This window comes from Lagopus muta, chromosome 5, assembly GCF_023343835.1.
Source record: "Lagopus muta isolate bLagMut1 chromosome 5, bLagMut1 primary, whole genome shotgun sequence".
NCBI classification, from domain to species: domain Eukaryota; kingdom Metazoa; phylum Chordata; class Aves; order Galliformes; family Phasianidae; genus Lagopus; species Lagopus muta.
Window position 1 is genome coordinate 1616952 of NC_064437.1, and position 14765 is coordinate 1631716.

General features: G+C 47.0%; 1 protein-coding gene across 3 annotated transcripts in view; it reads right to left on the bottom strand.

Moving 5' to 3' along the window:
• DNAJC6 (DnaJ heat shock protein family (Hsp40) member C6) overlaps positions 1–14765 on the bottom strand; it is a 39281-nt gene that overhangs the window by 16463 nt on the left and 8053 nt on the right. For all 3 annotated transcript variants that reach the window (XM_048944278.1, XM_048944279.1, XM_048944276.1), the window contains 3 exons: positions 3919–4069; positions 3038–3087; positions 2782–2930 (listed from right to left, as the gene is read on the bottom strand). In XM_048944278.1, coding sequence (XP_048800235.1) covers positions 2782–2930; positions 3038–3087; positions 3919–4069 — 350 coding nt within the window. The remainder of the gene's footprint in view (positions 1–2781; positions 2931–3037; positions 3088–3918; positions 4070–14765) is intronic.

Genomic DNA, 14765 nt, shown 5'->3' on the forward strand with positions numbered 1-14765 from the left:
CATTTCTGGCTAGAAGAAATTTAAAGGAGAAAAAAGCATTTAAGACAAAGGATTGCTTTTCTCTCTCAGCTGACGTTTGGATTCTGCTTGAAGAGAACCAGGGAGCAGGAAGAAGATTGTCTGCAAGAATTACGAGGTGAGCACAAACATTTATTCCATTCTTCAACAGACCCAAAATACCAACACCATAATGGAGATAACAACTATTTTGAGTTATCTGGCCCAGTTCTCCTCCCGACCCCAGGAACTTCCACACCACTTCTGGCTGCACAAGATCTGCTGGCAGGCAGAGACCAAAACACCAAATACACATTGCGAGTGGCTGCTGGAATTAACATGACCAGTGACCTCTCACTGACAGTTCTCTGAACAGGCTTCACTGTCAGGCATCTGGAAAAGCCATTATGGCTTATCAAGTAAATAATACACATTTCCCAACAGTCCACAATTATTTATTTACCCTGTCTATAATTACACATCTGTCTGCTGGTTGGCAATTAGGAAATTAAAGGCACGTTATGCAGCATTTCATTTATTTCAAATATAACCTCAGCAATTCTTGTGAAAGGCAACCGTGCAGGAAGTACCAGGAGCTCAACTGGAGCTCTGGAAGTATGCAGCTAGTGCTTGTTTTATTCCAGCAGTGGGGCTGGAAGAGCCAGGAACGTGACCCTGCAGGGAATACGAAGCATGGCTTTGTTTAATGCTAGATTTGAGTTATATGTTCTCAAACTGTTCACGTTTTCTCCAGCAGATGTGAGCTCTCCTGCTGGGCAGCGAGCGGAGCAGAGCACAACCAGATTAGAGCTCTGACTGCTTGCATTCCCTCTCCTCTGCACTGCGCTGGGCACTCAGGGCTTTGTGCCCCCACCTCGAGGCAGACAATGGCCCCACAGGGCATTCACTGTCATCTCCCTCCTGCACCATGGCACATCGTGACCCTCTTTGGTCTTAGAGCACAGGAGATCTGAAGGAGATAGAAATTAGGAAGCCATTCCCTTCAAAGAACAAGTGTCTCTCTCAAAACTTGAGCTCATCCAAAGCAGAAGATACTCTCCAGGTGATTTCACTTTCTTGGTGGCCTGTTAGTATCTTATTCCCCACTAGAGATGAGGTTCAAATTCATATTTACAATTCTTTTGTGTTTCATCTCATCTCACGCATTTTGTTGTGCACATTTCATCTTTCTGAGAGATACTTGGAGGCTGTATTTCCTAGCTCATCACCTGAAAGTAGAATGTTTTATTGAAAGATCCATCATTTCCTTTGTGTGTGTGAAAGCAATACAAAGCTCTTGGTCAGATTCAGGAGTGACATACAAAGTAGCTGGCAAGTCTCATAGGAAGGTAGGAGATGAAGTACAGGGGATGGAGGAGTAATGGCCAGGTCAACTAATATACCAAGGGGTGTTTGTTTAAAGCTGGGCTGTCAAAAGTAGATTTGTCTCCTCTCACTGACACTGATGCACCAAACCCAAGCAAGACAGAAGATTTACAGCCCTTTTTAATTAGCTTTTCTTGTTGATTTACTTCATGACCTCATATTTGAAGCCATGACTGCTTACTAATTGCTGGGAGATCTGCTTCCAGTGAGTGGCTATCTGTGATCAGAGCAATTGCTGAGGATAGACTCGGCTACACCTCAAGCCAACACGAGGCATGGGGCTCACCCCAACAGAGGGGTCAGTCCAGCAGCTGATGCTGCCTTTTCAGTTGGAGTTAATGAAAGATAGAAAAAAGAAAATCATCACTCCCTTGTGGGAGAGGGAATAAACAGGAAGCTTTCTGAAAGATGAGATTTAATCTTGCATTTCAGCAGCATTATTTTGTAGAGATATCCTCTAAAAGCCATTGATGAACCACAGCCCTGAACTGCTCCCATATGACATCCTGGTTTTAGAGAAGGAAAGTGGGACAGAGACTGGAGGTGTATTCTTTAATTGTAACATGCTATAGAAAAAGCCAAAAATCCACCTTAGATGCAGTTCCCAGCCCCATGCTTTGTGTGCTAAGTCCTCCTGCTTGACTAAACACAACTGGAGGACTCTTCAACATGAAAACAAAGTACCTTCTTTTATTGATCACTTATTTCAAAGCACTTTTGTTAGAAACCTTGCAAGGCCATCTTCAAATTCCTATAAAGCCCTCATCCCCCATCAGATGATCTCACATGGTAACCCATGGCCGTAATCTGCTCCAGGCACTGCCAGCACTTGGCTATTTATTAGGAGTCCCAGTAGCAACCCACTGGGGCTCAGACACCCCACATCATACATTTGAGTCTGTGTATTAAATAAGGTGAGCTTCAGAAGGAGTAAGTGCATGAGAAACTAAAGGTTATTTCTTTGCTGCAGCTTCTGACAGCAATCATAGAATCGTTTTGTGTGGGAAGGTTCCTTTAAAGACCACCTGGTCCAAGATCCTTACAATGAACAGGGACATCCACAACTCCAGGTGCTCAGAGCCCCATCTCCTGATCTTCCATGTCTGCAGGGATGGGGATCTACCAGTGTAGGAGCCAAGAGCACACAGGCTCATCTCAGTGCAATGCCACTCTCACAGACTCCTAACACATCTCATTAATACAGGGACTAAATCTCTTTAGTCCCTGTAGCCCTGGGTATCAGCTAAAACCCAAAAAAGACCACAGCAGCTTTAAAACACCTATAATTCCTTTTCCACCTTATTACATTCTGCCACACACAGGAGAGACAGGAGCAGGTTCTTTTGCCACCTTTCAGTTTCCCCCCACTGCTATCAATCCCTTGGAAGATATACTCACCCTGTTGTGAAACTTGGCACTGCGATAGTACTTGGGTGACAAATTGAAGACTGTGTAGTGGTCAGGGTGTCTGGAATCCAGAAATGTCCGGACATCTTCAATGTGGTTCCTGAATCCCAGCTCAACGCCTTCAGCCGGAAAAGACATCACTAGAAATGTTAAGAACAAGCTAAACTGAGCCTGTACCATTTCATGCTTATGAACCTCTGAACCCTGAGACACTACAAGCTCTATATATCTGGTAAGCAGCACTTACCTATGATTCTCGAGGTAATGTATGAAATATCTAGCTCTCCCTTGGTGTAACTAAAAGGAGACAAAGAAGGAGACAGATGTTACACACGTATTTACAGAACACAGTGCTTTACAGGAACCAGAACAGTATTTTCCCACTTTCAATGCAAGGAAGAGAATGATCTTAGAACTGATGACTTGTACTTCATCTTTGTGTTTTAAGCAGAAGCTATAGATAGCTTACTGTAGACGGTGACCCAGCCTTCCTTTTAAGTGGACCCCCGGTAAAGTCCCTTTTCCCTTTTGTCATTAATTTTCAGTGCCAGTTTTCAGAAGAAATCTCTAGCAATTAAGCACTTAGTCTATCAAGGCCTCTGAGGAGTTGCATACATTACATGTCTTTAATTTACTGTAGCCCCACATTCCTCAGAGGACGATGGAGTGCAAAGCGCAGGGACCACTGCCAGCAGAGCTGACCAAAGCAAAGTCACCTCAGCCCTTTCTTCAGCTCAAGAAGTGGCTTTAGCAAATGGAACAGTTACATCAGCGTGAGGAGTCCCATACAACACGAGCCAACTTTCAGTGACAAACGACTCAAGCAGAGGCTGAGCAGAAGGACCCCACGGGTGTTAATGAAGGAATCAGAGATCAAATGCCCCACTGCCATTGGGAAGGCCTTTTCCAGATTTCTGGACGTTGATCCTCATTCATTATTCATTTACTTTGGTCTCCTGCTTCCTTGAGGCCAAATACCCAACTATGGGACAGAATTACAGAAGTAATTTGTGATTTTCCCCTCCACCTTCGTTAGGTCAGCTGTTGTGCCAGCTAAGATGGCAGCTCAGACTTGCACCCCGCAGCTAATGATATTACCTGCATTTGCCTGCCTCAACTGTACCATACCTGGCAACAGATTGCATGACCTTCGAAGACGTATCTTTCAGAGTATCCTTTAGGTTATCCTTCAGATTGCTGAAGAGCCTCCCTGCTCCTCCTTTCACCATATCCAGCAAGCCTCCCCCATAGCTGGACTCCATGTCCGGTGATGAGGCACCTTCAAATACAACAGAACCAAATCCAACATCACTTGTTTGAAACAAACTCACAGAACCAACAAACCCATTGCTCTACTCAGACTGAATGTATTCATGTGCCCTGTCACATATTGAGCACGGCAAAAGAAGTTTTGCTTATTAAAGTCATGATTGTGCAGAGATTCGAATCACAGAATATCCCAAACTGGAAGGGACCACCAGAGTTACTGAGTATAATTACAGAGGGCACGTTCTTGCTGGCTAGGCACAGAATCCATCAGCAACTCAGCACAGGTTAACTGGTGCTGGTACAGGATGGACAACCACCAGTCGAGCTTCCTCACCTCTCAACACGACCCAAAGCTCTTCAGCACATAGCCAAGGCCAAACCAACAACTGCTTCCACAGGGACAAGAAAGGGACATTTGTATAGGCCACAGCTCTTTTGTGTAACTCACAGCTTCCAGGGGCTGGATGACAGAATGTTGTCTTATCACCACATGCACAGAGGACACCCATGACTATGCACAGAGCAGAAACCATCAGAGCAATCTCAAGTCACTTAAGAGACCAGTCTGATTTGTTTGAGTGGAAGATGGCAGACAGAAAAGAAGAAAGCGCAGGAATTAAACTCTCTTGCTGACAAATAGAACATTTTTGGATATTCCTAATGCAGCATTAACACAGGAATCATCACACTGATGGGGAGAAAGCAGTGCAGAGCTCATCTCCTTTTCTTTTCAAGCTTTTTCCTCACAGCTTGAAACATCATGAAGTTGCAAAGTCAGTAGGAGACTAACACAGAACAAGAGCCATTTAAATCATGATTTTGATGGACTGTGACGTGGCATCCGTCCTCACAAGGCTGCATTTTGCAGTTATATCAGAATTACTGTTCCAATCTCTTAACCAAGACCCAATTCATTGCAGCTACTCCTATTATATCACTGCTGTGTTAATTGTTGTCTTATCACCATTATTGTTGTTAGAAAAGTAAAGTATGAAGTTGAAGGTAGACTTGAGTAGACATGGTTTTGCTTTATTGTAGAACCGAGTTATTGGAAACCAACCAATAAAATTATATTTTTAACTGCTTATTATCTATAAACAAAGCTCTTGGCTACCTAAATTACAAGGACTCAACTGTCTGATCTTAGCAAGCTTTGACTACATTACTTTAATTATACATTTGTTACCTCATTATTATGTCAGATCGGTCAGAAAGTTAACTGCTGCAACAAGCAACCTATGGAAATGTGTGCCACAGTCTCAAGTAGTTTTAATGAGCATCCACTAAGAGTTGCCTTTCACAGAGCACCCGGGAAGTCTGAAAACATTTGTCCTGCTTCAGAGCCATGGGGCAAAATGTAACAGAGCATCCTATCCATTATTAATTACTCCAGCACTCAGAAAAGCAGGAGATTTGTCAAGGTTAGGGCAGGTTGGTGGCACCGACTGTGCTTATCATATGTTTTGCTGAGAGACCTTACAGCTCTAACTCCTTTGGTTCTGTGGAATGCCTGCTATTGAAGTACCACACTACAAGAAGAAATGTTCTAGGGGCATTAAGACTATGAAGGAACATGAAAAATACTATCTCTATAATCAATTCACTGGGTAGAGTACCAAACCCATTTAAATGCCATCCACTCTTTCAAATATGGAGGGAGATATCAATAAATATGGAATATATTGGTAAACAGGAGACTCCATGGGTAAAGTGATGTTACTTATTTTGCTGTGCACAAAGGGTGCTTAATGCACGGCGATGTGGTTGTGATCCACATGATGCACGTGCAAACTGGGAATGCTGAAAGCAATATCTTTTCCTCTTTATTGCACACATAAAAAGATTGAGAGCACCATGCCCAGTTCGGAGCAGAGGATGCCCTCTCATGGCAAAGGAACATTTCTTTTCCAAACCAATCCTAAATATCTATTTTGAGTGCGATTAAAGAATAAAAATAAAAAAACAATTAGCTCCTTGGCTTCCAAGTGTTTGATCTCTCTTCAAACACTCTGCTTTCACATTACTGTGTTAGGATACTCGAGGGAGGAGGGAAGAAGTGACGTTCAGAAGGTGCTCTCAGTTCTGCAGGTCCATTTTTAAAAGAAAGGAAGGGAGAAAGATGGGAACTTGGAATGAGGAAAGGAGGGGCAAAGAGATCTGAGGACCAGTGAGTGCTGGACAAACTGCATTCTTGGCAGCTCTCTAACAGAGTAGCAGAAAGGCTTTGAGAACATGGAAGACGTAGAATCTTCAGGAAAGGAGAATTGCAGCACAGCAGCACTCGGCATGGCGCCCCATGCAGTGATTTGCTTGGGCATCTTTCTGTCACTGTGTCAGAGCAGAACCTCAGTGCTGTCTGTCTGTTAGCACTATGACACGGTCTTTGTTACGCAGAGGAGCAAAACAAATGGGTCCAAGGTCCCTTCCCATGGGCAGCATTTCCTGCAAAGCACAAAGATGTGCATGACAGGTCCCAGCAGCAGAGCAGAAAGCGTTAATGCATTAGCACACAGATCTGACAGCGTATGCAGAAACCCACAAGAGCAGCCAAAAAATCTGATTAAAAAGAAAAAAAAGAAAACAAAACAGCCTGCTCCCGCAGATTTTGCTGAATAGAACATTTCTGTGCTAAGTCCCTCTTGAGAATGGGGACCTTCAGAGCTCCTGTAGACCCTTCTGAAGGACACCAGGAGTTTCACAGGCAGGAGCTGTGGGACAGGGGCACCTGGACAGGCAGAGCCCTGGATTTCAGCACTGCAAATGAGGCAGCAGTCATCCTTGCCTGCCCCCAACCCCAAGCCAGGCCACAAGGACACTTGTTGGGCCCAAAGGGAAGAGCTGGCCATCCCTTGTAGCCCAGACAGACCTGGAGATCAGCACCATTTGGGCAAGCCTTGACTTAGTGGCAGCTTTTTCTACCTTTCAGCTTGTTAGCACACAGCAGCTCCGTTAACTCAGCAGTGTGCTAGTTGCTGTCTAGAAGTCTTGTTATGGAGAATTACTTTTGATGCATGAGATGCATCTTGCTCCTTATGCAGCAAGAACTCTCTGTTAACCCAGTTACAGGACATTCCCCAGCTGGCTCCAGAGACACGCCTCTGAACTGTATTCATGGCACAGGTTTCACAGGGATCACTTGCTAACTGCAGCCTTTTCATTTCCCTATGAAGGAATGGTTCACATTGGGCTTTCACTGCAGCACAGCACACCTGAGCTGCGGTGCGCAGGTCGGCTCTCGCTGGTTGATGGTAGGGATCATCTCTGCATGATGTGCTTTGGGTCAGTGGAGCATTATGGAAGCAAGACAACTTCCATAGAACCACAGAACCACAGAATGAGTTGGGCTGGAAGGGTCTTCTCAGTCCCAACCCCAGCCACAGGTAGGGACACCATCCACAGTCCCAAAGCCCCATCCATGGCCTCGGGCACCTCCAGGGATGGGGCACCCACACTACTCCAGGCAGCAGTGCCAGGGCCTTACCACCCTCGTGAGGAAGAATTTCCTCCTAATGTCTGACCCGAATCTCCCCTTTTTAATTTTAAACCATTCCCTCCTTGTCCACCTGGCTTCTCCCATTTGGCTGATAAGCTGGAGTTTGGCTTTGTTACAGCTGAAGCTCCTTGCTCTGAGCTAATGCCTCCCCCAGGAAGGGACTGTTTGGAGTTCAGGATAAACCTCCAGCAGCCACCACCAAAGCACCATCCTGCTGCACCTCCCTGCAGAGCTAAAGCAAGTTGTACAGGAGTGTTCTGCAACAGTCCCCTCTCATCAGCAGCCACTGGGTGGAATTCCACACATCTGGACAGACTGCAGGTGAAGGAGCCTCTGCACAGCACCAGCCTCATGCAGTATGGATGGGAGTTGGAGAGCACTGATATTTTATTAAAGCACTTCAGATCTCTCTCCTTGTTCTCCAGCTAATTTCAGAGCATCAGGAAAAGGATGTGCAGTGCAGGAGAACTCCAAGCACAAACAGCCAAAACACCACAGCAGCTGCTGCATCAGGAGAGACTGAATCCCACCAAGAGACCCTCTGCAGTCTGCTCGCCTTCAGCACAGCAAATCCAGCAACAGGAGCCTATTAGCCACGCTACAGAACTAACCTGCATGCAGACAGACAGCTGACGGATGGCACTGCTTTGCTCACTTTCCTGTTATGGAAGCTTTTCCTGCATATCAGAAATGTTTGGTGGGTTTCCAAGCACCAGACCCCCCCAGCAACCCACATTGCTAAGAGCCACAGGCTGCGACTTCCAGCCCTGCTGGGAATCAAGCCGACATTTAAGAGGCATTTAAGACTGTCAGTCAGTGCTGATGAAGCAATACTTGGCTTGGGAGCGGGAGGTGAAAGCAAGACGTCTGCAAATGGAGGATCAGGCAGCTAAGTGCTGTATGTCATAGGTTACTTAGCAGGAGTAAACAAACTCTTTTTTCATGCCAAGGGCAGACAAAATGCAGACATGAAACCACAGGAAAGAAAGCAAGTTCACCTCAGCCTGTCCATGCTATGCAACACGGTCTCCAAGGTCACACTCCTTTTGCTCAGGGAGCTACTGTCTGCGCTTCCTTTAGAACCACAGAACCAGTCAGGTTGGAAAAGCCCTCCAGGATCCACAAGCCTGCCCCAGCCCAGCCCCCCACGTCCACTGCCCATGTCCCTCAGTGCCACATCCCCACAGCTCTAAGACAGTGAGTCCCCAGCCCTGGGCAGCCTGTGCCAGTGCTGACCACGCTTTGAGAGAAGATATGTCTCCCAGCATCCAACCTGACCCTCCCTTCCAAACCAATCCAAACCAGGGACCAAGGTACTCCCTACCATTCCATAATTCCATTATTTCATCTCTCCTTTAATCCAAAGCAATGGGGGCAGCTTTGGGAACATCAGATGCTCTTCTGCGTTCTGCTTCGACAGCGCCACAAGAGCCTGACCCTGCACTGAGATGAAGCTTGTAGTTGCCTCGCACACAGCCCCCTCCCAGTGTTCTGGAAGCACTGAGCCCTTCCCCAGGGTTGGGGCTGCCTGTCGCCCTCCACAGATGGAGTGGGGCACAGTGGGGAGCCAGAGACACAGCACAGGCACCCTGAGCTGGGCAGAAAGGGCCCTTGTAAAGACTCCCATCTGAGAGAGGCTGAGATGCTGTTGTTGTGGCTTCACAACAATGCTTCAATTGTTGTGGTTTTTTTTTTTTTAAGGAGCACCCAGCAAAACACGATGCTGTTTTGCTCACGTTCATCCCTCAGCAAAACCTGCCTAGGGAAGGGCGTGTTTTACACCAGCATTAGGAGACACCATCCCAGGCTCTATATCAGGTTTAGGAGCTCCACCACAGCATGACTCTGCCCCATCCCCACACTCATGGGGACTGCAATCAATGCACAGACATTACTGGAAGAGTTCACGCTTCCATTTCAAGGGGGAAGCATCAAGTCTCTACCTGAGGATGATATCCAGGCAGGTGGCTCCTCTGCATCCAGTGACAATCAATAGCATTCAGGACTGAGTGCTTCACTTGCCAGCTGTGTTTTTGAAGAGCACAGCCCCAAAGCCCTGAGCCACCTCCCCCACTCCTCCCAGCACGTAAGCACTGAAGAACAGACTCCAAAGCATCCCTGCTCTCACACACACCCCAATCACAGAGAGCCAGGGCTGCCCCACATTTACCAAAGGAACTGCATGGGTTGCCAGGGGGTTAGAAAGGGCTGGGAGAGAGCAGCAGGGCACAGGCACCCAACAGCACCAGGAAAGAGGGCACTGCTGCCTGCACAACCCTCTGGAAAGCTCCTCGGAATCTCAGAGGCCGCACAGACTGACGTTTCTGCTAATATTTGGCTACCTGCCTCTTCCACCCCCTCCTCGCAGCTGCCCCAGATTCCTGCTTGTGTTAGATTCCCTCCCACGGTGAGCACAGGTATCTCAAAACTCAAGTGGTTGTCTGCAAAACTAACAGCAACACCCCCACCACGAGTGTACGAGCACAGCTGCCAAAGCTGGGAGAGGATGGGCTGTGGAACTGAGGCATCTTAATAATTGATTCGAGTGAGGGAACAGTTGTTTGTGGTGGCTGTTTTCGTTGTTTGTTTCTTCACTTACTGCAGCTTTCCTGAAGTCCTCTGGCACTGCACCCATGTGGAGCTTCAGCCCAGAGGTGCCGATGGCCAGGGAGGGGATGATGGGAGGTGTCCCCACAGCAGGGATGGGTCTGGATGGGCTCCAAGGGCCTTTCCAACCCAACCATGCTGTCAGTCTACAAACCACAAGGCTCCTAAAGGAGATGCTTTGTACAGTCCCAGGTTTGGGCTTCGTTACAAGGGATTGCTGGCATGGGAACATTGCAGTGCGTTTCTGCTGACATTGGGCAAAACATCCACTGGTGCCTCCTTCTCAGGGTTGCAAAGAAAAGCTGCATTCCTCCTCCCACAAGCACTTCATCGCTCTCTGTGCTCAGTTTGCTGTGCGTGGGCCAGGACAGGGCCATGAGCCATAGTGGTAAAGCTCTCAGAGCCCTGAGCTGCCTGGAGCAGGGAGGGAGCCCAGGAGCCCCTTCTGGCTACAGGTCTGGAGGTAATGGAACAGGAGCACAAAGCTTGCTGATTTAAGGTTCGTTGGAGACTGCCTAAATGTAAACTTCACAGAGATTTTAAGAATTAAGTTATTTCTGCTGTTGCTTGAGAAATTAACTAACAAATACTGCTCATACTGTTAACAAATCAATACATAAGATGAAGAGAGGACACTTTGTTTTGTCAGTTAAAAGAGAAATAACATTGGGAGGGGAAAGAATATCTCCTTCTCAGGATTTTTTTCCCCATTTGTTATATGGTTTCCTTTATTTATGAAAGTTACACTTAAGTGACCAAATGCATTTGAGGCTGGAACGCGGAAATTTCAGCACAACTGTGAAATTGCTCCTCAAAGCCAATTGACATTCTCCCTATGCCAAAAACAAAAAAAAAGAGAGAGAGAGAGAAAAGAAAGAAGAAAGAAAAAAGGATAAAAAAAAAAAAAAGCTACTGCCAACACCAAACCATTCAAGTGTCCCAAACACACAACCAAACAAAGGAGCCATTAAGCTGAGCCTCCTTGTTGGAAAACGCGGGGAGAAAAGAGGACAAGACAACATTGTCAGCCCCGGCCTTTGTCCCCATGCCAGTGACATGGAGATGTCTCTCTCCTGACTCAGTGAAAAGCAATCACCAATGTGCAAGAGGTCAGGTCTGCAGGTGTGAAGCAGCGGAAGAAACCCCGACTGGTACACTTGCGATTGATGTAAATCATTTTCTTTTGCAGTTATGCTGCCCGAGGCAGTTTGAGCGTGAGTCGGGCTATCCTGTGAGTGTCCCAAAGCCATTTCGTAGATCAGGGAGTTTGTAAACATCCCAGAGGGACGCAGAAAGGCTTGGCTCCTTTTGTAACACGTTTCATCTCCCCGTGTTTCCTAAAGCTCCCTCCTCCTCTTCCAGCATGCAGCATGCTGCTAAGCAAGCATGATTGAATGCCACAGCAAAAGCCAAAATCGATTGAATCTTCACTGCTGGATTCTTCCGAGCACTTTCAGAAATTAACAGGTTAAAATGACAAAGGGAGAACCACACAAATGCTCTTCTTGGGATTCTGGTTTTGGACTTGCAATGTTCTGTGTCCTGCCAGCTCCAGCACAACTCTCCCTTCACCTCTCCTCCATCCCTGAATCCTGCAGCTTTTGGAAAGAGCGAGCTGCAATGCAAGGGCCCATCAGAGTGTGGACCTAGGCACCATGACCCTGCTACTACAAGGCATCCAGCACACGTGGCAGGGCTGTGAGAAGGACTGCATCAGGTGTTGAGAGCTCAGCAGCTACAGGAACACACTGAAGTTGCACACAGTGTTCGTGCCTCACAGAACTTAAATGTGAGATGCCTGGAGCATCTCCCACACGAGGAAAGGCTGAGTAACCTGGGTCTGTTCAGCCTGGGGAGGAGAAGGCTGAGAAGGGATCTGATAAATGTTTATACATTTCTAAAGGAAAATAGGAAGCAAATGAATGAGGCCAGGCTCTTCTCGGTGGTGCACAGTAATAGGACAAGGAGTAATGGCCTAAAACCTGAACATAGGATTTTCTATACTAACATGTGGAAGATCTTCTTTACAGTAAGGGTGACTGCACTGGAACAGGTTGCCTGGAGAGGTGGTGGAGTCTTCTACTGTGGAGATATTCTAGACCTTTCTGGACACCCACCTGTTCAATCTGCTGTAGGGAACTGCTCTAGCACAGGGTTGGACTCAATGATCTCGAGGTCCCTACCAATCCCTTCTTTGATTGTGGTTGGGGCCCTGGGCAGCCTGTCCTGGTGGGGGGCAGCTCCTGATTCCATTGAGCTGAACCCAACCCAACAGTGAGGGACAGATATGGGCAGGAATTTCCACTTACACTGCCCAAGCACACCAGTACCCCCACCAAAAACAACAACAACAAAAACACAAACCAACATTGGGCAGCTCACATGAGTTTGTGTCATTGCAGCACCAACAGGAGTAGCTGCACAAATTAAAGCAACCCATAATTTGCCCGACAGCCATCAGCACTTTGCCTTCAGCACCATTCCTCACCAGTCAGACTTCCATAGCACCCAAGGCATCTCCCAGTCATTGTGATAACAGAGGCAGCAGCTGCTCTGCCACATGCAAAACCATCATCTACAACCAGAGGGAAAAATAACGCAACAGAACTCCTGGAAAGTACAGGAGGCGGGGTGGGAGGGATGCACAGAAAGAGCTCTGGTTGGGCCAGGATGCCCCAAAGACATCACTGTTGGGTGCAGAGGCTCCAATGCCCTGCCACCCCCATCACACATCACTGCCACCGCCATCACACCTCAAGCTCTCCTCCCCCCAGGGTCCCAGATCTCTGCTCCTGGCTGGAAAACTCTCTGCTGCTGCCTATCAGGTGAAGTTAGACCTTGTGGAAGACTCTCAAATATTTCCTTTGAATATATTCTCTAATTTTTTTAAGAAAAATGTTGTGGGTTTTTTTTTATTTCCCTTGCTCTAGTAAGCCAAAACCGCAGCCACCTTATTGCCCTGTCTTTCCCTTATTGTGCTACCTAATCTCCCCCCAGAATGACACATCTCCACACAGCATTAGAGATAAATTGCCCCACAGTTCAATTACCAAATGACCAGAAGCCAAAAGCACACCTGAGGGGTGGATACAGCTCTTGAAGCTTTTACAATTTCATCCCTGGCAAAGAAAAACATCTTTTCTGTGGGCTGATAATTTGTCACTTCTCAGCAGCCAGTGTTTAAATGAACCAGGCAGATACAAGCTGGGAATTCACATGTAAAACAGAGCTTCACATTAGGTTCTTGAACTTCACCTGAAGATTTAGACACCCTCCAAAAAATGTATTTGTATGCACAACATACAAATTTACTACAATTACCAAAAAACCCTCTCTAAACTCAACTCAAAGGCCACACAATCAGGCCTGAGGCTCCCTGCTGCCCAGAGCGTGGCTGTAAGATTTGGGCAGACTGAGAGCCACTGCCATGGATGTCAAGAGCACCAAGTGCACAAAGCAGAGCCCTTAACCATGGCCTTCCCAGCCCCACGTATTTAAGGGCAGAGCATCCCAGAAGCAGACTGAGGGAGTCAGTACAATTAGCACTCTGGGATGTCTTTGTATTTGCAGCTAAACTGTTGGAATGGGTGAATATTGCACGGAAGCCGTAAATAAAGGTATTGTCTGGCTATCCACAAACACCTCTTTTTGGCTCAGCAGGGAGCGGCATGGCTTGAAGAAACAGAACAGAGCGACTGCAGCAGCAACACTGAAATAACACCGCTGCTGACACCAGACAAAAGCTGTGACTTGACGTGAGCCCACGCCTGGCTGGGGGTAAGTGGTTCTGAAAGTTCTAGGAAACTCATTCAGATAATTGCCTTAATGATAGAGGTTAAACAGACCGCAGTATCTAACCAATGCAGCGGATATGCCAGTGCATGGATCCAAACAACTGTAACACGGCAGCCTGCTGTGAGTAAGAATCTACTGACATACACTAGTATTGAGAGCTACTATAGCAAAGATATCATAGCAGCAAATTAAAATCAGTTCTAAAGTCCAGCAGTGAGAAGAAAAATTAAAAAAAGCAAAACAAACAAAAGAAACAAAAAAAACAAAGCCTCAAGAAGAACTCTGGAAAGCAGATTTACGTGGCAATGAGGAAGAGGAAAACATTATTCCCATTATACCAGAGAAAACGTGAAATGAATACAAGGTATGGCTCCTCACCCACATCCAGACATGGGTCAAGAGGATTTATGTCCCTCTGGAGAAGGTTACCACGTTAAAACAAAGGCAGTGAATGGAATGCTTCTGAGTGCCCCAGGCCCACGCCTTTCTTTCATGGAGCAGTGCAGGTATCACTGCGACATCGCTCCCTCATGATGGATAGACACAGGGTTGGCCCCCCATGACTGGACAAGGCATATCCTGCCCAGGTTTGGCCTTTGGAAGCCCCCTGCACGGGCTGTAGGTGTTGGTGGGGATGGGCACCACTAAGCAACCAGACACAGAGCGGCTCCTTCCAACGGCTCACTGAGAAGCTATTGGATGAGTATTCCCGAAGGCTGGTGACCCAGGCAAATTTGGACCTGTGATACAGAGCTGAAGAGCTCTCTATCCCATTACCAATCCCGAAGACCATCTGGTCCCCCACTCCCTG